We start from the raw sequence: 24,203 nt of genomic DNA, 5'->3' as shown, positions 1-24,203 counted from the left end.
GCCCTGTCGCTTGGTGGTGGCGAGGTCGTAGATGGGGCGCCCGCCGAGCGGCTTCGCGGCGGCGGCATCACACACTCTCGCTGCATGGCTTACAAGCACCCGGCAGCTGTAGCACATGCTGTGAGCTCACGCTGCAATGTGGCATTAATTGTTGTTCAGTAACTCCTAAAATGAAATATACACGGATTTTGGAGTTTTTCGCCAGGTGACTAAACATGACTAACATCCGTTAAATTTTCACGGATTTTTGGAGTTGTGCTGGAAACTCAAAAAAATTGTATAGGTTTGGGAACCGTATAAGTTATTCCCACAGTACGCCACAGATTCTAGGATGGGCGAAACCCGTCCACCATATCACCACAGATTAATCATGTTTTATTGTATTTGCATACACATTGAATGGACATTTACATGTAACATCTGCATGTGTCATAATATATTGGAATATCTATTACATAAGTGGCTTCATTCAAATGAAAGCACAATCACGCGGTGGTGATGTTATTTCCCTCGGCCTGGTATGCAGGAGCACATGGATTCGATCCTGATCCTGACAGAAATTGTATGTTGTCCCTGCGGTCATGTGGATAATTATATGAGGACTACGGTATGGCCCTTCATATTTAGAAACGTGCATTGAGATTGTGGCTGCTACGATGCGTGGCTAGATCAACTCTGAAAAGAAGGCAATAGCTCCGCGGGCTTTACCTGGTAAATACAAGTTTAGTTTAAAAACTGAGAGAATTGTGCAAATAAAGCTACATAGCAATGCTTAAGTAATTAATATTAAGCAATGGCTGTTAAGTGATTAATATTAACTAGCCTTTTGCCCGTCAAAGGACGGGTGTATTGCAGTAAATCTGGAACTTGCAAGTGAAAAGCAGACCGCGACGTGATATTCATTCCATAAATTCGTGTGTATTTTGTACGGCCGCGGTGACACAGAATTATTTCATTTAAAGGTTATAAATCCTTGTTCATCATGACGCCCTTTTACTTCTATGTCTCAACAGCGTTACGGAGATTGCGTGACGTGAGGGTTCTGCCTTTGGAGTGAGGGTTGTAAGTTAACGCTGAGGAGGGGGGAGGAGGTGCCTTGCCCCCCCATATGGAGAGACGTCACCCGCTAATTATTATTAATGGAGGGGTTGTGTCCATTTGGAGGACGTCACCTGTTCATGATTATTAATGAGGGGGGCTGTTCGATGTGGAGTGACGTTAACTGCTCATGATTATTAATGAGGGGGGCTGTTCGATGTGGAGTGACATTAACTGCTCATGATTATTAATGAGGGGGGCTGGTCCATGTGGAGTGACGTCACACGCGGGACACATTCTTGGCTCATTATAGGAGCAAATAGTTATTAAGCGTGGTCAACAAGAATTAGTTTCATTCACTCTGAGTATGCGTTCCTCCGATAACGCCATCTGTGCCCGTCCTTGAGGGTGCGCCGTGGTGCCTGCGTCGTGATGGTCTTGGCACTCGGCGGAGAATGTCTTTAAACACATGACGCCTTTTCCGAGCTGAAAAACGGAGATGTACTTGTTGTTAATGAATCACAGCACATCCAGACGTGTCGTGCATTTGAAGACTGGTTGGAGACAATGGTGTGCACTCGAATGTGTGTTGTGAGCAGGAAGTATCAGCCAAAATGTTTACATTTTATTTCCACTGCATAACTTCAAAATGCTATTATAATAAAAATGATGGCAGTTTTGTTTTGCAGCAAATAACTACAATGTCCTCCATGCACATAGGAAAAGCTGAGTATTAAGACGTTTTTAGAAAAGTCCTGCATTTTGATGTTTAGCCAATTCTGTTAATGGCTGTTTAACATTTGAGAAGAAACCAGAATACCTGCAGATAACCCATACATACAGGGAAGTAATGCCTAAAGCTCTGCACAGATGGATTTAACTGTCTATTGATGTACTGCTATCTCCTAATCACCTTACAACCCAAGTCTACATCATCTGGCATATTTCCAGGTAGTCTCCCACCAGAATACTAACCAGGCTCAAGCCTGTTAAACGTCCGAGATCCGATGAGATTGGGTGCATTGAGGGTGACTTGATCGTAGACATTTAAATCAGATACGGCTGTTACTGCACATGCATGACTTGAAGAGCCTCTGCCACATCACACAGCAGCATTACTGCACGCGGCGTAGGTCAAGGATGCAATGTCGGTGCGGTAAATGCACGCTTAATAATTTGTGAAACGCACAATGTATGACTGCACCACGCTTGCACACCCATGGGAAAGAAAACAGTTACATATATCTACAACGCAGCAATAACTTTACAGCATAGCCTATACCGTGTTACGTATTTCCACTGCTCTCAATAGGTAATGTGGGCATGCTCTCCAATGGGCACAGCTATCGCTAGCCATGCCTGTCTTGGAAATGGGGTTATACGGTCGCTCATATTCCTTTAGATTGGTGGTTGTCAAACTGTTGTACAGCATGAGTAATATGAGCTATGCACAATTATGCCAATGCTGTGAAAGTCATTATGAAGTACAAGCCATTAAAAAACTTAACCATTTGTTGGAATGAAACATAGAATTCCAGTTATTAAAATACATAATTGGGATGAAATGTGTTAATTTTACAAATTTGAAATTACACAAATGATCCCTTGCACTAGGAAGCTCAGCTGTACACCCTGTAATCATGACTGATAACTCATTGCCAGAACACAGCAGGGCAGCCCTCATGCCAGCACCTCTGTTGAGAGTGCACTGCTGGTGTCAGCACGGTGCCTTGATGTATCTCATGCTTTGTTGTTCTGTGGGTGAGCGGGTTGCTGCTGCTGCTATAAGCGTACACGGTCACTAGAAGATGTCTACCACCGTTCTGGTGAAGTCTGAAACTCAAAAATGGTCACGCTTTGCACAAGCTGTTCGGGATAATCTGTTCTGAGCTGGCTTGGAAGGTATGCATTGTTTTAGCTCTGGTGTCATTCAGTAAAATATATCAGGATATATTTATAATAAACACCATTTTTTTTAAACTAGATATGTTTTGCCAACCTACATGTGGCCAGTGGCAGCAAAAATGTATGCTGGAGCCATGGCAGGTACCCCCCACAATGAGGCACTGCCCCTGTGAAAGAGCTGCCCCTTTATTAGGGTTCCTGTCCGGTAACCCGTTAAAAAGTCCCCAACAATAACTTATTCGAAATACGCACTTACGTCTTTCAATATCGTCATTATCAGCCACGATCAATCCACTGCTGGATGAAGACCTCCCTACGCCATTTATATATCACATTCCATCAATAAAACATTCACTTAACATCCACGCATGCTGATTTCATGTTCACTCCTGATAGCAATGAGACTGTGTATTTGAGGAGATAGCATGTTTGCAAAAAATAGTCCCTTTTGGTCAACCTGGATCAGTGGCTTTTGTCATACAGTTTTCTGGGCTAAACGTATTTGGAACATGCATTGCCATGTCATTCATACTAAGGATAGTTTTTTGGTAGATCTTTTGGACATTAAATACATAAAAATCTGCTCAAATGCATTTAGCTTAGACAAAATAGATAAGCAAACAGTACGCTTCATATCCGTCTCTCTACTTAAACAAAGTCTTACACAACACATAAGCCACGTGACATTCTGGGAGTACAGCACTGATTAAGTTAAAGCAAACGCTGAACTTGGTTTGACATAGTGTCTCGTCTATAAAGTGAGACTTGCTTCAATCAGTGCTTGTGAACTGCTACATTTTATAGGTAATAAACCCCTCTTTAAGAAATTGATCCTATAGTTTGACACAATCATTTGCAGTGTGAAGAATACAAAGATAAAACTAGATGAAAAAAAGTATTTTTTAAGTGGAAACAGATATATGAAGGAAACATTATCTGCTCATCTATTTTCTACTTATATTATCCGCAACGATGTGAATGATTATGCTTGGAATAACACTGACACAGGAACACGTGGATCAGAGAACAAATACAAATTATAGACACTGGACGAGACTGGTGACAGAACAGCAGCCAAAGGAGATAACCTTGCTGAGAGTATTGAGTGGTATCAGGTCATATGCAGGAGCGTGGAAGATTGTGGCATCACAGGACCATGTGGGATGGTGACGGCGTGGAGAGTTATTCATCCAGCAGTGTAGAGATTATGGCTCTTGATGAAGGTGGTAATCTAATTATTAGGCCTCCCCACGCCATTGCCATTGGGAAGCAGCCTGTTTGGTGAAGTCCGATGACACCAGTGGGTCCGGCGCATGGCTGCTGGGCTGTGTTCTTGTCACTGAGCCAGTTCACAGAGTCATGCAGCTACATTATCAGAGCCGACTGAAGAATGATCTAAGTATAGACTACATCATATCATCAAGAATATTTTCTGGAGGTGGCATAGCTCTAATCACTTGCAACAACCTGATACCTAATTAACAATTGTTATCCAATTTCCCTTAGACAACATAGAGGCTGTTGGTACTGTGTTCCGTAACTGCAATAAAAATGGCTTAAAGGCTAGTGAACAGTGCAGCTAGAGCATGAAAAATACCTTTAATTTCTTCAGGTTCTGGAAACGTATCTTCATTTTCATGATGTGCTTGAACTGAAATGGCAAAACAAAATGAACTGAGTATTTCTCCCCGCCTGACATTATTTGTATTTTTACTGCTTTCTTCATGCATTTTTAAAGTAGCGAATTGTTAATAATAAATGGATTTGATAATTTCTATATATAGATGTATTACGGCCTTATTATGTAAATGCATAAAGTCAGTCACTGTAAATGAATATTTTGCATAATTAGAGTAAGGTAGGAACAGGAATTGGGAAGTATTGACCATCTCAGATTGGCTAATGACATGTGAGGTTCATTCCACTCAGTGTGTGCGGTGAAATAAGAGAAACGCAATGTGCTTTGTGCCAAGTCAAGGTTGGGTCCCTGGTACCCACCACCGCGTATCCTCTCCCCGACTGAAACGCAGGCGGTGCACTCCAAAGAGGGAGGCACCGTGGCCTCCTCCACGTCAGTATGGCAGCTCGCACAGACGAGCGTGCGCAATGCTCTTTTGCTCCCTACAACATCGCAGCCCTCGCACACCCTGCTTACTAGCAGCATTCATTGCCATCTTGGTGTTGCCTAAGGTAAACTTATCCTTGAAAGGAGCTCACCATAAGGACACAGAGGACATGAAAGCAATATGATGAGGCCACTGAGAGACTTGGGCTGGGAGCTGCCAGCACGGAGCCTGGAAGCTACGCGACGGCTGGAAGTGATGCCTGTGTAGTGACATAGAATGGGTCGCTACGGCGCATAGTGCTGGTTACTGACAGAGAGGAGAATTGTGGGTGTAGCAGAGCATGCAATGTCATGGAATGGGTCACTAGGGTGAGCAGCGCTGGTTGCTGGCAGAGAGGAACATCTGAGGGCGTAACAGCCCGGTCGGCCAACAGGACACGTGATAGGCCGAGGTAAGGGATGTAGGGCAAAGGTGTCAGAGGGGACACGTGGGGTATAGCCAATAACCTTCTGGTAGTTTCCAGAAGGGGGCGTGGCCGAGGGCGGAGCCAGGCCACGCTGGGGGGCATAAAAGGGAGGTCCCGAGGCGGGATTGAGGCTGTCGTTTGGAATGGAACCCGCCGTGCTACGTCTTCGTCTCCTCGGCGTCGTGGGTCAGGCGTCATGGGTCAGGCAGCGTGCCGGCTGTCCTGACCCATCTGTAGTTATACCGTGTATGAACATAAGTGTTTAAGTGTATAATAAAAGTATGTGCCTCCTATTATTAGGGTCTCCGAAATGACTCACTACACATGAGTGGGGGCGGAGACTGCTTTGAAGGAGACCCACATGAGCAACTCATGGCTCAACTAGTTTGAACAACAACCATATATTACGTGGCATTATGACTGCACTTCAGTCATGATAACCAATTAAAATAAATACAGGACATTGTTGAATACAAAGAGTGAAGGCTGTAAAGGTAAACATGCATAAAATCAGAGTCATATAAAACACGTTCACTCAAAAAAAGATAACTGTTGAAAAGGCAAGACTAAAAACTACAACCATGCATCTCTCGACTTTTTGCCAAGCAGTGCGCAGATGGTGATCTGGAAGTTAAATATCCCCTGACCTATGCCTAAATTGGCTAATATGGGAGCATGGTGGTGTGTATACATCCTTCCGGCAGAGATGACAACAGGCAGAACAAGTATCACTTACTCGATGTGAAAGTAAAATCCATCATCAGTGTATAAATGTCCATCATCACTTCCAAAAGTCCGTTTTCCACAGCATCACTTTGTAGGCACTTTTGCATTTCCTTGAACAGTTCTGAAAATGGGAATAGAGCGTGGTTATGCAAGGTGCTCTTGGTAAAGGATAAAATATCTAATTGCCATTATAACATTTTTGGGTTAGGCCACAATGATGTGACCAAATCTGTTATATGAACCGTCCATCACCAGATACTGCCAAATAAATTACTCATCACTTGTACAAGTGTTTAACACATAAATCATAATTGTTTCAACTCACCGATAAGTTGAAAAAAAATACTTCCAACCAAATTTAGCGATTCGATATGATATTTTATTTTAAACTATGTCCAACATCATCAAGACAAGATTCAGGAAGTAACACACCACTCCAGGGAGTTAAGAGTAACTGTGCCACCTCATCTGGTTTCTTCAATAAGTGTTATGGCTTGATTGGAAGCTTTCGTGACTGCAGGAATCCATACTCTATGGTTCTTTCGGTAAAATCACGTAGGTATAAAATAAAATAAATCACGACGTTTTGGGCGCAACATAAGCGTCCGTCATCAGGTGGGAAAGCATAGTCTGCTGCTGAGGAAGACTGTTTTAAAAGATTTGAATTGGGTGTAGCTCAAGGGTTATAAAGAAGTGGCTGTGGCTAGTGATGTTAATGTGAGAAATTAGCATGTAACTGTAAGACAGAAGAGCGGCCTCCTAAACAAGGGCACGGAAGTGGCTATGTTAATGTGAGGGATAAGCATGATCTTAAAGTGAGAAATTATGACTTCCTGGATTGTTATCTTGACTTCCTGCATCGTCAAGTTGATGTTTGAAGCAGTTTCAAATGAAACATTGTATCTAATTGCTAAATTTGGTAGTGAGGAGTGTTGGTCAATTCACCAGTGAGTTGTAACAATAATAATTGACACCTTAAAGCTTATACACGTGACAATGCAATTCCTTTGGCTGTGTTAGGAGGTGATGTGTCTTAACAACACACATTTCATAATATAGATTTTTGGGGCAGATCTCGTTATTTATAAATGTGTCATAACCCTCCACCACCCAACACATTTGTTCAGATCATTATATGGCCTAATTCAAAAATAGAGTATTAATCGTCGTGTTGCCTACACCAATTTAAGTATTAAGATAAAACATCTCGTTTAGTAATTCTACACTTGATATACTTACATTTAATGCAGATATTTGTAATAGTGTAAAACGTGAATTGTATATTGAATTCCCCTGAGGAAACGTCTAAGTGCTCGAAAGAGCTAAGCATTGCACTGGCGAGTTAAGTATAACAACACCAAATAGAAAGGGGTTAGGGTGATTAAACAACCAATGGGCATCCTGTACTAATTTACTTGAGCAGCTTAGTGAACTGGTTTTCAAGGCATGGCTGTCACATGATGCCAGAGGCATCAACAGATACACTGGGGCCTGACGTTTGGCTGCAATGAAATCTAGAAAAATATTGATAAACAAAAATAATTGTACAGAGGCTGGATGCATTCCTGGAATGGTTTGTGGATGGCTTTTCTGTAACAGTTAACTACCCATCAGTATGCTTGCTGTACGTGCCACGCCCTGCTGGAGAGACCCTTTTAAGTTGATTCCAGTCTAGGAGCTGTCTTTCTAAAACGTCTAATTTGACAAATTGGTAAATATGAGAAATATTGGTACACACCTGGTCCCCCTGCACGAAGAAAAGCCGCTTTGGCAAGAAGTCTCTTCTCCACTGAAAGGACGGCATTCAACTTGTTCCATATAGTTTGCAGGGCCTTTACCGTAGAATGGTCAAAGCTGTAAATAAATGCCACCCCACAATGTTATTACCACCATGATGATTCCAAATAGCTTATTCTGCCTGACACACATGACCATTCCCATTAACACATATGAACAATACATGTTGGTTTAAATCAATACTGTAAATGCCAAAGCGAATGAAAATGATTCATGTTAAATAGAATGTGTTGCAATTCCTCTCTTGGAGATGATTTGCGCATTAGCTCAAGTTTACATGAAACGACTGCTTTAGGCGTGCATTCTAAGAAGCATAGTCAATGACTAAATGAAGCAACAATTAAACTTGCACCTATTGATGCACACAGCGTGCTGCGGATTGCCACTCAGGCTCTCTCAGTTTAGAGCTGCAGGAGTCGTGTGCACCATGCACAGGATGTCGCCTGCCTACACTCACCTCTACAATCATGCTTTTGAGCGACTCTGAGCTTGGCTCCGCGCCTCTGAGTTGCGGCCAATACGTCTGCAAATTTGCGCGCGTTACAAATTGAACTATTATTATTATTATTACACACCTCCCATGGGCACACATCTAATGCTGCTTCCTTCAAAAGGAATAAGCGATCTCATTACTAGTTACAAAGTCTCAGTTGCATCCAAATTGGGAAGACGATGGAAGAATCTGAATTTGTGCTGACAAGCTCTAGATTTGGATCACTGAGCACATTTGTAAATTATGGATGGCATAAGTCACATGATTCCAACGGATAGTGATGCCCTGGGGTTCACCACAATGAAGCAAAAACTATTTTAGACCCATACAGCTGTTGTACATTTTTTCCGTGAGTCATGTGGGGTGTTCAATCTGTGTGTCTGCCTGATGCCAAGCCAGACCCTGCCGGCATCCCTCGATGTCTGTGACGAACCCTGAGGTGGTCGACTCCTCACCTGGCAAACGTCATCAGCGGAATTAAATCTGTGTAAATGTCTTCAATCTCTTTCTCTAGTTTTGCACCTGTGAAAAACGAAACACACACTGTCATGTTTAACCACCAGCACAGACGACAGAGTTCAATTATGAAGAAAATAACATCCCATGGAGTCATGTTATTTTATAAGAGAACTTATATATATTCCGTGCATAGTGACACATGCGACATCTTGATGATGTAGCTTTCAAGTGAAATAAGATAAATTGCTAATGTTGAGTTTCATCTAAAGTACACCATCATAAACAATAATATAACATCACAACATCAACACAAACAATGATTTGACATACCAAGAACCAATAATATCAACAATAATGAGGTATGAACATCAACAACAATATGATCATTGTTCATATCAAGATCAACAATATATAAACATCAACAATTACCTATCAACAACAATATTAATGTCAATATCATCAACACCACAATATATAATTCTTAGCACCAGCTATTCATCTATTTTGCACAATAATATCCACAATATAACCACAATCTTAATAACTGCAACTACAACCGCAATCATAATAGCCACATTCTAACTAAAACAACTTTAACAGTCGCGGTATAAGCACAACCATATCAACATCTGCATGACAACCACAAACAACATTCTAACAAAAGACAAAAACAAAGATTTCCCGTTTTAAGCCCACACAGACTGTTGGGGCAAGTGTAGTTAGCGAGCAGCTATGAAGGTCATGACGGCACACGAGGGAGTGAGATGACCAGCACCACGCCCTGCTACCTCTTTCTCCATAGTGGCCATGCTTACACATAGCACCAGGTACGTATTTGAGGCTGAGTCGACCTAGAAGAGGCCCAGGACTCATTTAAGATAATCATCATTGGTGTTTGATCATAAGTGGGAATCGAACTCAGGAAGTCAGGTTTAAAGCGCAGCATGCTTACCGCTACACTACTGCTCCCCGCACATTCGAATCGCAATCATAACCACAATCATAACCACAATCATAACCACAATCATAACCACAATCATAACCACAAGCATAACCACAATCATAACCACAAGCATAACCACAAGCATAACCACAATCATAACCACAAGCATAACCACAATCATAACCACACTCAAACCCACAATCATAACCGCAACATCACAACAGCCAGAATATAACCACAACTTAACCACGACAGGCACATTATAAACAGATCCACATTATATTCACAAAACCACAACATAACCACAATCAAAGCCATGACACATCCACATTATACCTACAACCATAACACATTAAAACCACAACCATAACTACCACATCATAACCACAATAGGCGCAAATCACAACCCAACATAACCAAACCATAACCCCATTATAACCACAACCACATTACAACCACATCCATAATAACATTATAACTGCAACCATAACCATTATCACGACAATAATCAATACATTATAATCACAACCACAAAAAATTAAACTTTTTTTTCTGTCTCAGCAAGTTAATTCAAAGTAAGATAGCAAAATTGTATATATTTCTTATGTATATTCACACAACTTACACAATTTCCAGGGAATGTCCTCGGCAAGAGATTTTTTTTCAGTTGTATGCCAGACAGATGGACGGATATATGCGAACAAAATTTATAAATCATAATTTTGGATATTTTTAGGTTCAAATATAAGTATGAGGTATGCAAATGCAGATGTGCAAGTCTTGTTGGTGAGGAAAATAAACTACATTACATAAACATAATTATGTAGTCGAGCATAGTTTGAAACAAGACCGATTGTTCTGTCAAAAATGACATTACCAGAACTCATGGTAACACGACTGGTGAGCTACCCTGTCGAATGAAGGCCGTGTTTGTGCAGATCCACTTAGCAGAGTACATAATGTGTAGACGTAGCACAGGTACTCACTAACGTCCACAGTGTAAGTCATCAGCATTTGGAACATGATCTCAGTGACGATTTGGAGAGGGATCTCAGAGTCATCTTGGGTGGGAGTGTCCTGGATCTTCTTGAGCAGCTCTAGGAAACACATGTGGCTCTTGTAAGGCGGTGAACACTGCAACATGCTCGTATTACAGGCGCACAGCAGCAACGATAACTGAATGCGTTTGTATGAACGAGTATAATATGCAGACGGTATTTAGAAATTAATCTCCGTGGAATGTGAATGTCAGGGTCATAATGTGATCCAATAATCGAACTGTCTAATTATTACAATCTTGTTTTATTTTCTTAGTTTTGCTTAACTTGTTGTATAAGTCGAAAGGCAGTTTAGTATATAATTTGCATGTCATTTACATATTAGGTTGAATACATTTTATGCATATTTTGCGAGCATGAGAAATAACATGTCCTCATGAACTGATGAAGTAATAGATCAAGCGATTTATGAAACGATAGATGAAGCAATAAATGAAGCGACAGCTGAAGTGAGAGCTGGGGGCGATATTCCTGAGAAACTCTTGAGGACGGTGCACGTCCCTGCAGAGCTGTCTCAGTAACGCTCACACAGAGGGGACGTTGTCTACACACCTGCACCTCCCTGCCGCAGGAAGGCCTCCTTAACGTCCACTTTCTCCTTTATGGTGTGCTCCACACTCAGCATGTTCAGAATGTATATCAATGGCTGGACGACAGTGAAGTCAAATCTGTAAAAAATAACACACGCACAATTGAAATATAAACGTAGAAAGTGATAAATACTGGCTCATAATTGAGGACCCCACTGCATTAGTCATTGGTGTATGAGTATTTTTTGCTTTGGGAGAGTCTACCAATTTCAGATCAGCTGGTATAGTTGTATATACAGTAAACCCTTAATGTTCGTGGGGATTCGTTTCTGGAGAATGGCACGAATACTAACTCCGTGAATATTAATACTTAAAGCTTATGAGGAAAACAGGGTTAAGGGCATAAACATATTACCTTTAAACATGAACATATAAACTACTAGCAGGAAGTACCCGGCGTTGCCCGGGGGAAAACTATATTTCAAAACTTCTCTTACACAAGCTCTCCTCCTCCCAACTCCCCCATTGTTCTGCTCCTGCATTAGCGTTTTGCTTGCGCAGCTCTTTCCCCCGCCCGTTCACTTTGGAAAACTTATAAGCAGTTGCATATGGAGGCTTGCCCCCTCTTTTCTCTCCGTCTGATGAAGACCACTTGTATTACGATCGAAACGTCGTGGGTTTTTTTGCTTTTATTATCTTCAATTTATTTGTATTTTTTATTTAATTTAATTAATATTGTATTTTAGTATTTCGATTTTTTTTTCTATCTACATGACTTTACCGTAAGAACCAAGAATAGGAATACCAAAAGTGTACGAAGAGGGCAATTATTGAAGCCAGACCAGAAAAAGATGATGCATTGAAGAGGTATGTGACAATAGGACTAAGTGCTTTGGAAAACTGAAAACTATTATAAAAATCAACATAGCAATGTGCCAAAATAAATTAGTTTTCAATCATCACCCATGACCTGCCATGGTATATGGATCAGAGGACGCTTTAACATATAAATGCAACAAAAAGGTATGGAGAAATGCATGCTGCGGATTATACAACGACTGAAGGAGTAATACGTGTATCACAGAACACACACATATTACAGACATTATACTGACGTAAGAAAAGTAAAGTAGGGTTGGGCAAGACACATTGTGGGAAATGTTGTTTGACAAGACAGAATGGCAGCCAAAGGAGGGAGCGTGCCGGAGAGGGTGACCGCGACTGGGATAGAGCAAAGAGATTATCTCAGTCAGAGTCACACAGAAAATGTTCATCAAGACCTAGATGTCAATCGAGGGTAACTCTCAAACCCTTTATAGTTTATAATTTTATTATCGTACGAACTACTTTTAATAACCCCACTATTTATCTCAACCACTATCAACGGATATACAGTTATATAAATGTTGTCAAGCGCCATGGATTAAGGTGCTATATTTCTCTATGTAAGATAAGATAATGATTTATTTGAAGCTTTCGTGACTGCAGGAATCCATACTCTTTGGTTCTTTCGGTAAATTTACGTAGGTATAAAATCAAATTAAATCACGACGTTTCGGGCGCAACACAAGCGTCCGTCATCAGATGGGAAAGCATGATTCGCTGCTGAGGCAGATTTTTAAAAGGTTTGAAATGGGTGTAGCCCAAGGGTCATAAAGAAGCCAGAGCCACACGTTACAAAAAATTAGGTGTAAACAAGATTGTCATCAATCACAGTAACATCCCAATTTCCGACAGTCTAAAATCGGCACTAGCTAAAGGGTTGAATGAATTTCGCAGTCACCCCTAAACACATCCCAGTGGATGATATAATTGCCCAGGTCGACATAGCCCTCAAAGGCTTGGGACACATCCTGGCAGACGTTGCTAGATCTAAAATCGCTGCTATCCTCATAAACGCTAAGAAACCCATTAGCAACATCAGCAAGGACGAGCGTTTTGAACTCTCTAAATTAAAAAACAGAGATGACATTGTCATCCTCTCAGCCGACAAGGACAATGCCACTGTCATCATGGATAAAACCACTTACACCAACACAATTTAGGACCTTCTTAATGATGGCAGCTATACCAAAATCAACAGAGATCCCACCAACCGCCTAGCCACAAAAACCAACAATATCATCACTAAATCGATCAGACCAAGCAGAGCTCCCTAAAACCTTCGGCTGCTAGACCACCCAGATTTTATGGCCTTCCAAAAATCCACAAACTAGGTACCCCGCTCCATCCTATCTTCTCAGTCATTAACTCACTCACCTACAAACTGGCCCGATTTCTGTCTGAGACCCTGCTTCCTTTCACGGGAAAGTCCACCTCAGCTGTACTTAACTCAGCTCACTTGGTTTCTCTAATCAAGGACATCTCACTGTCTCCAGATGATTTGCTTGTCAGTTTCGATGTAGTCTCTCCGTTCGCCAATGTACCTGTACCTGACACCATTGCAATCATTGAAGACTTGGTCCAACAAGGACTGAATCCAGATGTACCAACTTTGGTAAGGCACTGCCTTCACCTGGAATGGTACATTCTACAAACAAAATGAGGGTACCCCAATGGGTTCTTCCTTATCGCCAGTGGTAGCGAATGTTTTCATGGAAAAAATTGAGACAGATGCCATCCAGACATCCACCCTACATCCTTCTTTGTGGAAGAGATATGTAGATGACACGTTCGCCATCTGGCCACATGGCCTGCCAGCACTGAACCAATTTCTCATCCACATCAATTCCATACAATCGTCTATCAAATTCACCATGGAAGTGGAAAAGGATGGCAAGCTACCATTCCTGGATGTTTTGATCGAGAAGAGACCTGATGGCTCGTTGGGACATTCGGTCTACAGGAAAGCCACCCACACGGATGCATATCTAAAGCCTGACTCCCACCACCATCCAGCCCAGAAGAATTCCCTCATCAAAACACCACACTATAGGGCCTGTTGCATATCCGACCAGCACCACCTAGCCAGTGAGTTGGAGCACGTACACCAAGCCCTCAGCATGAACGGATACTCGGACAGTACATTCTGCAAAGCTGTCTCTCCAGCCATGGGGAGACAACCTTCTGAGGATCCAACCAAAACCATCACTTTACCATACATAGCAGGGGTTACCAAAGATATTTCCAAAATCTTAAACAAACACAAGATCCAGGTTCGTGTCAACACAGTACACAAAATCCGTGATTTAATCCCATCTGTAAACGATGTTATTCCTGACATGCCATACCCTGGTGTCTACAAACTGAGTTGTGGTTGCGGTAACAGTTACATTGGGGAAACGAAACGACATGTCTCGGACCGCGTTTGTGAATACAAGGCAGATCTGAAACACGGTAGGACAATTACCTCTGCCGTTGCTGATCATTGTTTTACCGCTGTGGGCTTACACGAGATAGTTTTTTTCCAAGACGGAGATACTCTGCAAACCTAATGGCTACCTTCAGAGATGTGTTCATGAAGCCATCCAGATATATAAACACAGACACAACTTCAGCAGAGAAGATGGGTACAAACTGAGCAATCATTGGAATGACGTTATTAACCAGGTAAAGTCTTAACTGACTGTGATGTTTCCATCTTACCTGCCTGTGTCTGCTGTTATTAACGACTCTCTGTGTCTCTCTCTCTCTGTACCTCTCTCTTAGATTTCTCACATGTCGTTTGGATTGCACTCTCATGCTCACATGCCCTTTGGATTGCACTCTCATGCCTTTGGATCACCACTCTTAGATTTTACATTAACATGCTAATCTCTCACATTAACATAGCCACTTCAGGGCCCTTATCGAGGAGGCTGCTTTAGATTGCACCACTCTCCGATTTCACATTAACATGCTAATCTCTCACATTAACATAGCCACTTCTATGCCCTCGTCGAGGAGGCCGCTCTCCTATCTTACAGTTACATGCTAATTTCTCACATTAACATCACTAGCCCCGCCCACTTCTTTATGACCCTTGGGCTACGCCCATTTCAAACCTTTCAAAACAGTCTGCCAACAGCAGCAGATCAAGCTTTCCCACCTGATGACGGACTCTTGTGTTATGCCCGAAACGTCGTAACCAAAAAGTATAAGATAATGAGTGAAGATCAAATGTGTCTAGGATTGCTAATTGATTGTTTGTGTTGACAAAGAAAATTAAAGGTCATCGAATTATTTGTGCAAGTAAAGCAAGCTGTTAAATATATTTATATGCATATCTTGACACGTCACAAGTAAATTGAGTCTATTGTCGAATATACAAACAGGCTGCAGTCAAATATGTTGTCGATTATCAAACATATACTGAATACAATTATTTAAATGTTGTCGATTTTCAACTGATTGTACCTACTAAATAGACGATATATAAAACACATTGCTATGCTATCCACATTCACTTCTGACTGGATTGTGAGTATGATGCATTGCTGTGCTCTAGCAGCCAGAGCCATCTTCTCTTCACATAACAAGATATATCTCCGTAGAGGCACAGTGTGTGTGGGTATGGTAAACAAAATCTTTAAAAGGAGACATTTGATCATGCTAATGGTGAAAAAACGCATATTTTGTTAAATTTATTAAATACGATGAGGGTTTCTTGCTTGGGATTTCGTCATAATTTAATGCTGGTCGTAGTAATGTGGCCCACGTCTACGACCTGTTTTCCTGAATGTTTATCCCGGATTGGGGTGGCCTGGTCAGCTGACTAGTTGTGGTTATAATGGGGTCTCCTGTCTCTCCCTCTGACTGTGGGCCTCTCTAATTGTGTGTGGATAGTGAGTGCTTTGGGGCAGCTTTTGTAAAGTGAAACTTGGTCATAAAAAGCAACGTACCAATGTGTCTAAAGAAGAAGGTTGTTTTATAAGAGTGCAGCATTACTTGTTGTGACATGGATCAGAAACATGAACAGTAGCAAAGAAAATGGAACAACAGTTAAATGTGCGCAGTGAAGCATGAAGGGATGCAAGCTTGGACTTACAATGAGAGATAGAAAGAGGAACAGATGGGTTAGAAAACATATGCAAAGTAAAGATATGACATTGCTTGTTAAGAAAGTCAGTGGGCTTGGGCAGGACATGTTACTCGAAGGGAAAATGACTCAGTGGGTGAGAATAACAGATGGGCAGCTAAAGATGGGAACGTGCCCAGGAAAGTCTGTCATGCAGAGGGGGTGAAGAAATGAACTGTTGCGCAGGTGCTGGGTGGAATGTTGCATTATAGGACTATAAGAGACGGTTCCATCTTGGGGAGGCCTTCAACTAGCAGAAATTGATAATGGCCGATAATAATGACATCAGCCTACAATGTCCTAGAACTTAATTACGGCAAATGCAATGCTTTGGTAATGAAATCCTGCAATGATTACCAGATGGCTGTGGAATATCTCCATTTGCCTTTTTGTACAGTGCTTCGGTAGTGAGTGGGTAGTAACCACCCAGCCACCTAGAGAAGTATATATCAAGCCACAATCTAGATTGAAAACGAATTTATTTACAACTGATTTGTGTGTTTAGTTTGTTGTCCTTCCCCCACACCTTCCATTAGAATGGTTGGCTACGGACGGTGCAAAAGAAGTTCAACATATATACTTCCCCACATTGGTCAGCCTGATTTGGTGAAAGAGGGGGCTTGATAGCTGCTTTCAGGAAAAAATGGTAGATAAAAAGCCGTAAATTGGAAGATGATTTAAATACCTTAGACCACAGCTTACAGATGTAGTGTGTGTGTGATTTTTGAGTATTTCGTGGGTGGATCCTTACTTAGATAACTTTTTTAGGCTGGTTATCTTCTTCAGTAGATTTTTATTGTCCTTCACACCTGTTTCTGTTGAAATAGAAACAGGGCATTGCGATAAACACATGTTTAAGAAAACTGATGCTACCATTTTCTTTTACTTGCATCATAAAGCTTTATACAGGGACTCCTTTACGAACACTCGACTTACGAACTTTCAGAGATAGGAACAAACCTGTCTGTATGTCCATTTGCCTGTTCGGACTGAGTCTCGTCAGTTCAACCGCTGCCCAATAGATGGTGGTCGTGGCATCTACATTTGAAGAACATGAATAACCAGTGGCATCTACATCTACAGGAGATTATACAACTTTTAAAGCCATTCCCCATGTTTAGTGTACATGCTGTACAACATGTTTGGAATCGACAGGAATCAAGTTGGACTTGCGAACAAATCGACTTACGAACAGACCTCTGGAACCTAACTTGTTCGTAAGTAGAGGCGTCCCTGCAGATGCCAATTTCCTCAACATCAGGCAAGTTAGCAATAATTATGAATCCATTCTCCATTATTATTTCACAGTTGCACTAGCGTTAGGGAATGCTAGAAAGAAAACAATTCAATTAGCTAATATTAGGAGTCAGTTACACATGAATGCATGCAGTGTTTTATAGTAAACGTGTCAGACTTAATATTGTGGTTTAAAGAACGCAGACACTTCCTGACACTGATGTGTAAGTCGTATAATAATGTACAGGTCTTAGTCTATCCTCTTGTGGATTAAGCCCTACCATTTCCTGAGTTACAGAGGTTGTATGACCATACTTTGCCACAATGGTCAGTGCAGGATGGTAAATGAAGGGTACCCAGGACTGCATCAGATATCACTAACTGCTGGTGCTCGCCATGGCATAAAATCGAGCTCAGGTGACTGGATTCATAGTGCAGTATGCAAACCACTATGCCACCACTATTTCACTTCTCCATTGAGTTCCTTAACATAGGAGAGATACCGGCAGCAGAGTAATAGGTTAACATGACAGCTAGTAGTGATTTGCCTCTGCAGTGTCTCTGGTAGTGCCTCTGGCTGAATTTATGAATTTATGAAGGTGTTATAGTGGATTAATGCAAGGACTGTGTACACTTAGCCGTGACAGTCAAGAGCCTCCTTACGCTATTGTCCCACTGCTGCCATGTGTTAAGTTACCAAAACACGGGAGTGGCAGGACGTATCTGCGTTTTGGTCTATGGTTATCTAGATGACAGTTTTGTGAATGTACCGGCCGCTAAACCTACAGAGCTCCACTGCAAAACAGAGATGAGGACTTGCCACTGCATCTGCTCTTTTGCAGAAGGGGCAGGGGAGCGAGTGGGGAATGATATAGAAGCTGTCGGTGTGACCAGTGTTCATGTTTATTTATAACAGGGAAATCACCTCCTGGATTGCTTAGTAGCCCAAGTGCACTTTGCCACAGATGTTTCTCTTCCCATAAATTTCACCAAGAGGCTTAGGTAGTTTAACATAGGAGATACAATTAATCTATTTATCTTACATGCAATATATCTGTAAATTCGTGGCCATGCACAGATAAAAAGAGGAGAATTACAAATCCCCTTGTCTCATTAGAGCTGCCATAAACTGGTGCAGGGTTTCCCTATTTACACAAATGCCACTAGAAAATAATGGTCCAGAAAAAACGTAGTCTAACAGAGTGTGATATTACACTCAAGTAAAGAGACATACATAATTGACTATTGTATTACCCACAATCCTCAAGACAGGGCATATTAAGTTTGGTGCAGTGATGCCAACTGGAATAACAGGTCTACAAGCTGCTTGTGCTGTGGCTATCGCTCAGTCGACTCTCATGGGAGCAAACTTATCTACAACTACCTGCAGATGTTTCTTACTTGTGCTGCAGGGTGAGGCGTATTGCCTCAAGCGCAGACAGCTTGTTGTCACAGGTTTGAGTTCTCGAGCAATTCGTCCTGGCTGGTCTAGGTAAGCTGTGCCCTTTGTAAAAGTGAGAACGCTCTGCATAATTAGCACTCACTCTGCTCTGGCGTAAACGTCTTCATCACGTCCTCAATGAACTTTGTCGTCTCTTGGAGCTGCACGCCTGAGCCCTCTCGGGAGGCAGACGTCCGGATCTTCTCAAACATCTCTGCACAGGGTACCAGACTTGTTATCAAAGGAGAACAATATCAATACGTGTGTTCCATTTTATATGTTTGTTCCAATTGCATACACTCTCGATAGTTATCAGGTATATTTAATGTGGTCATATGTTTTTATATATATAACAATTGATTATTGACGATAATGAAAACATAATGCAAATTATATGCATTTAGCCGAATTATAGTTGAACATTGTATGTTGCATGGTCTTGTCCTGAGAAAAATTTAACATTTTAAGTAAGCTTATAGTTTTTCAATGCAATACCAGTTTCCATGGATAAATATTGAGCTTGAAACAAAATCTTCAAACATCCATACATATGCATACACTCATTTACATCAATGCAAAGTATCGACATTTCCTGCAAGATGGCATCAAGGGAAGTGGCACACCACAGCAGATTCTTACTCCACTAAACGGAATAAGAGGGAAGAGGCCTAAAAACACAGCATGTGGGTAGAGTACTGAGCAGGCGGGCAGACGGGGACTGCCCCTGTGACTTAAATGTTAGATATATGCTGGTCTAACGCGTGTAATGCAACTGCATAGATACATCGTACACACGGTACTCTTAATACAAACCTGGGCCACCATTCTTGACAAAAGCTGTTTTCAGGGCAAATTTCTCCTCCCACGTGGAATCAACAAAAGTCATAATTTTCTTCAGCCTTTCCAGGAGCTCAACCATGGCGTAGTTACAGCTGCAAAAGAGGTTGGAATTTAGAAATACGAGCATCAAAGACAGAGATCCTGTCCTTTACCTTTCATATGCTTGTGTTTCATCACTTTAATACAATAAGAGCACAGAAACTACAAATAAAATGACAGCTCAGGATGATTTTACCATTAACAGTTTTTTTCATAGTGCAACTTTTGTGACCTCGTTTTGTGGGTCGAATAATGATGATGTTGCAGCATGGTATGGTTGAGGAGCTGAAGGTGCTGCTGTCAGTTGCACGGTGTTGGTGTTGCATGGGAGGTCATTCGTTCAATGAAATGCAAGATGAAAGAGGAATGGTTACCGCACACGAGCTACAAAGTGCCGCAACGCACGTGTTAGAAATTTTGATTAATGGCAAGGATCCAAATGGTGTCCAATCAGGTAAAGCTGTGAGAATAAGAGAAAAGGAAACAGCCATTTGGAAGGTAGGACAACCAATTGGGTGAGATATAGCAAGGCATGGGAGTATGCAAATGAGCGAATCGAAAGTGTTTTTTGGGCTCTGGGGCTATACAAGATGGGACTGAACACAGAACAGGAGTGTGCACAGAGCTATAGACTGCCGGAGAACCAGGAGCGAACAAGAGCAGCAAGATAAGCTCTCCCGCACTCGAGAAAGTACAGAAAAGTTAGCACAATAAAGTTTGTGAAAATGATTGCTTAGCCAGGGGCAGCGACTGTGATAGCTGCTGTGTTGGAAGTGATACAGAAAGTGTCTGCAGGGACAGCAGTAGTGATGATACAAGTGATCCAAACTGAGGCGGAGGTCCTTGGAAGTTGATTGATAGGTTGAATAGCAGAGTTGCACCAATGCTATTCCACTCATGTATGTTATAGAGGCTGACAGTATTGTATAGAAATCCATCAGTCATAGCGCCGTTGTAAATAGTTAGTTTGTTAAATATCGGCGGAAGAAGTGTGTGTGCCACTGATCTATTTACGTGGGATTACACTTATATTGAAGAAAGTTCAGTGAGATACAGGGCATGATTGACGAGATGTTACTCTCTGGTGTGCTGGATTGGGGAAGATTGTAAGTCTAAATTGCATCGTTTGCTATCCATTAGAGTTTACGCAACATAATTTTTCATAATACGAAAGGACATTAAATGTCACGATGTGACGATTATCACGATATCAGTTTCGCTTAACTTTGTAAAACAATGTCACAATTGTACAGCGTGACGTCATTAATCTATGGTGGGTTCCCTTCACCCGGCCTGTGAGTCTTGACCATGGAGGGGTCTTGTTCTGCTGCACACTCTGCGGGCTGGGACGGCGCTCCGGCCTGCTCACAAATAGCGACGTGCCACTGCAGCCAACGATGTTCCCTGAGGGAATTTTACGCCCTTGGAAAAATCTGCTTTCACATTTTGCAATAAAGCGTGATATCTATACTAGCTGTACTACCCGGCTTCGCCCGGGACTTGTATCCACCACGGCCGGCCGCCTTTGTCTCCCCAGTGGCGATGTTAATACGCCACAGCAGTTACTCGTTTGAGGCAGAGTCAACCTAGGGGAGGTTCAAATAATGGTCACCGGTGGTGGCCGTGAGCGGGAATCGAACTGGGTTCGCCGGGTTGGTAGCGCAGCGTAGCGTTAAGCACTACACCCACCGATCGTCACACACCACACACGCACAGACACACACACAGACACACACACAGACACACGCAGACACACACAGACGGACACACACACACACAGACACACAGACAGCACGCTAAGCAGTAGACTACCGCTCCCCACACACCACACACGCACACACACAGACACACACACAGACACACACACAGACACACACACAGACACACAGACACAGACAGCACGCTAAGCACTACACTACCGTTCCCCCTACACAACACACGCGCGCGCGTCCATAGGTACACATACACGCGCTTGCTGCAGACACACACGACTTTCAGGGAGCGGCAATGCTGCGCAAGGAACGCCTTAGACCTGCAACACATTTGTGTAATGCGAGCGTAAACACACAAACACATACAAACACATACACAATACACACACACATACATGCAGACACACAGACACACACATAACACACATACATACACACACATACATACACAGAAACACATGCACACGCGTACATACACACATACATACAGACACGCAGACATACACATAAAGACATACAAAAAAACGCACATACATACACACACACATACACACAAACACATACACACACATACATACACACATACATACAGACACACAGACATACACATAAACACATACACACATAGACATGACCCGGCTTCGCCCGGGACTTGGATCCACGATGCCCGGCCGCCTTTGTCTCCCCAGTGACGATGTTCACACACGACAGCAGTTACGCGTTTGAGGCTGAGTCGACCTAGGGGAGGCCCAGGTCCGTTTCAAATAATCGTCAGCGGTGGTGGGCGTCCAATGAAAGTGCGTATGGTTTGGAGACACACAGACACACAGACAGACAGATAGACAGACAGATTCAAAATCGCGAATCTGTCTGTCTATCTGTCTGTCTGTGTGTCTGTGTGTCTCCGGACCATACGCACTTTCATTGGACGCCGGTTGCCCCTGCCAACGGCTAGCGACGCCTTCGCCGCTTTCATTGGACCTGGCAACGGCTAGCGACGCCTTCGCTAAGGGCTGCACTTTCATTGGACGGCGGTTGCCCCTGCCAACGGCTAGCCACGCCTTCGCCACTTTCATAGGCTCCGTAATTAATTAAATAATAGCCATTACACAGTATTGTTGGAGCGCTGAGGGGGGGGGGAAGGAACGCCACCCGTACCCTGCCTCTGCCAGGTGCCCAATTTTGGCGAGGCCGCAGGCTCTGCACGCTACTAGGCCTCAACACCCACCACGCCACTCTGAGGTAAATTCATCAAAGTTTTTCGTACTCTTCACTCCACCCCCACCACAATGTGTGCAATTAATATTACTTTTAAACCCAACGCGCCAACAATCGATTACTTAAATGTTCACTGTACAAATAGTCATTAAGCTGGGTCGGCGTACTGCCAGTCTATCATGTAGACTGTAGCCTGCTTATTAAGCTCGGTGAGCGTACTGCCACTCTATCATGTACACTATAGCCTGCTTATGAAGCTGAGTGCGTGTACTGGCAGTCTATAATGTGGACTGTTGCCTGCTTATTATAATCGATTCTTTATATGTTCTTTGTACAAATAGTCATTAAGCTGGTTGAGCGCCCCCAGTTCGATTCCAACTCACGCCCACCACCGCTGACGATTATTTGAAACGGACCTGGGCCTCCCCTAGGTCGACTCAGCCTCAAACGCGTAACTGCTGTCGTGTGTGAACATCGTCACTGGGGAGACAAAGGCGGCCGGGCATCGTGGATCCAAGTCCCGGGCGAAGCCGGGTCATGTCTATGTGTGTATGTGTTTATGTGTATGTCTGTGTGTCTGTATGTATGTGTGTATGTATGTGTGTGTATGTGTTTGTGTGTATGTGTGTGTGTATGTATGTGCGTTTTTTTGTATGTCTTTATGTGTATGTCTGCGTGTCTGTATGTATGTGTGTATGTACGCGTGTGCATGTGTTTCTGTGTATGTATGTGTGTGTATGTATGTGTGTTATGTGTGTGTCTGTGTGTCTGCATGTATGTGTGTTATGTGTGTGTCTGTGTGTCTGCATGTATGTGTGTGTGTATTGTGTATGTGTTTGTATGTGTTTGTGTGTTTACGCTCGCATTACACAAATGTGTTGCAGGTCTAAGGCGTTCCTTGCGCAGCATTGCCGCTCCCTGAAAGTCGTGTGTGTCTGCAGCAAGCGCGTGTATGTGTACCTATGGACGCGCGCGCGTGTGTTGTGTAGGGGGAACGGTAGTGTAGTGCTTAGCGTGCTGTCTGTGTCTGTATGTGTGTGTCTGTGTGTGTGTCTGTGTGTGTGTCTGTGTGTGTGCGTGTGTGGTGTGTGGGGAGCGGTAGTCTACTGCTTAGCGTGCTGTCTGTGTGTCTGTGTGTGTCTGTCTGTGTGTGTCTGCGTGTGTCTGTGTGTGTGTCTGTGCGTGTGTGGTGTGTGACGATCGGTGGGTGTAGTGCTTAACGCTACGCTGCGCTACCAAC

The 24,203-nt window shown here is 42.7% G+C and overlaps 1 protein-coding gene across 4 annotated transcripts in view; it reads right to left on the bottom strand.

The window, feature by feature from the left end:
- Positions 1 to 427: 427 nt before the first annotated feature.
- Positions 428 to 24,203, bottom strand: part of LOC133359160 (uncharacterized) — a 195,292-nt gene continuing 171,516 nt past the window's right edge. For 2 of the 4 annotated variants that reach the window (XM_061577563.1, XM_061577565.1), the window contains 10 exons: positions 19,968 to 20,086; positions 19,258 to 19,368; positions 17,229 to 17,292; positions 11,504 to 11,619; positions 10,880 to 10,990; positions 8,947 to 9,013; positions 7,940 to 8,055; positions 6,212 to 6,322; positions 4,541 to 4,594; positions 428 to 1,524 (listed from right to left, as the gene is read on the bottom strand). In XM_061577563.1, coding sequence (XP_061433547.1) covers positions 1,391 to 1,524; positions 4,541 to 4,594; positions 6,212 to 6,322; positions 7,940 to 8,055; positions 8,947 to 9,013; positions 10,880 to 10,990; positions 11,504 to 11,619; positions 17,229 to 17,292; positions 19,258 to 19,368; positions 19,968 to 20,086 — 1,003 coding nt within the window. In that variant the 3' untranslated portion in view covers positions 428 to 1,390. Of the gene's footprint in view, positions 1,525 to 4,540; positions 4,595 to 6,211; positions 6,323 to 7,939; positions 8,056 to 8,946; positions 9,014 to 10,879; positions 10,991 to 11,503; positions 11,620 to 17,228; positions 17,293 to 19,257; positions 19,386 to 19,967; positions 20,087 to 24,203 lie in introns of those variants that run through there. The other 2 variants (XM_061577564.1, XR_009757154.1) reach the window with 2 other exon arrangements.

Source organism: Lethenteron reissneri, chromosome 64, assembly GCF_015708825.2.
Source record: "Lethenteron reissneri isolate LAM-NWPU_2019-01 chromosome 64, ASM1570882v1, whole genome shotgun sequence".
Lineage (NCBI taxonomy): Eukaryota > Metazoa > Chordata > Hyperoartia > Petromyzontiformes > Petromyzontidae > Lethenteron > Lethenteron reissneri.
Note: the sequence above shows the minus strand (reverse complement) of the source record. Positions and strands in the feature narration are given on the sequence as shown.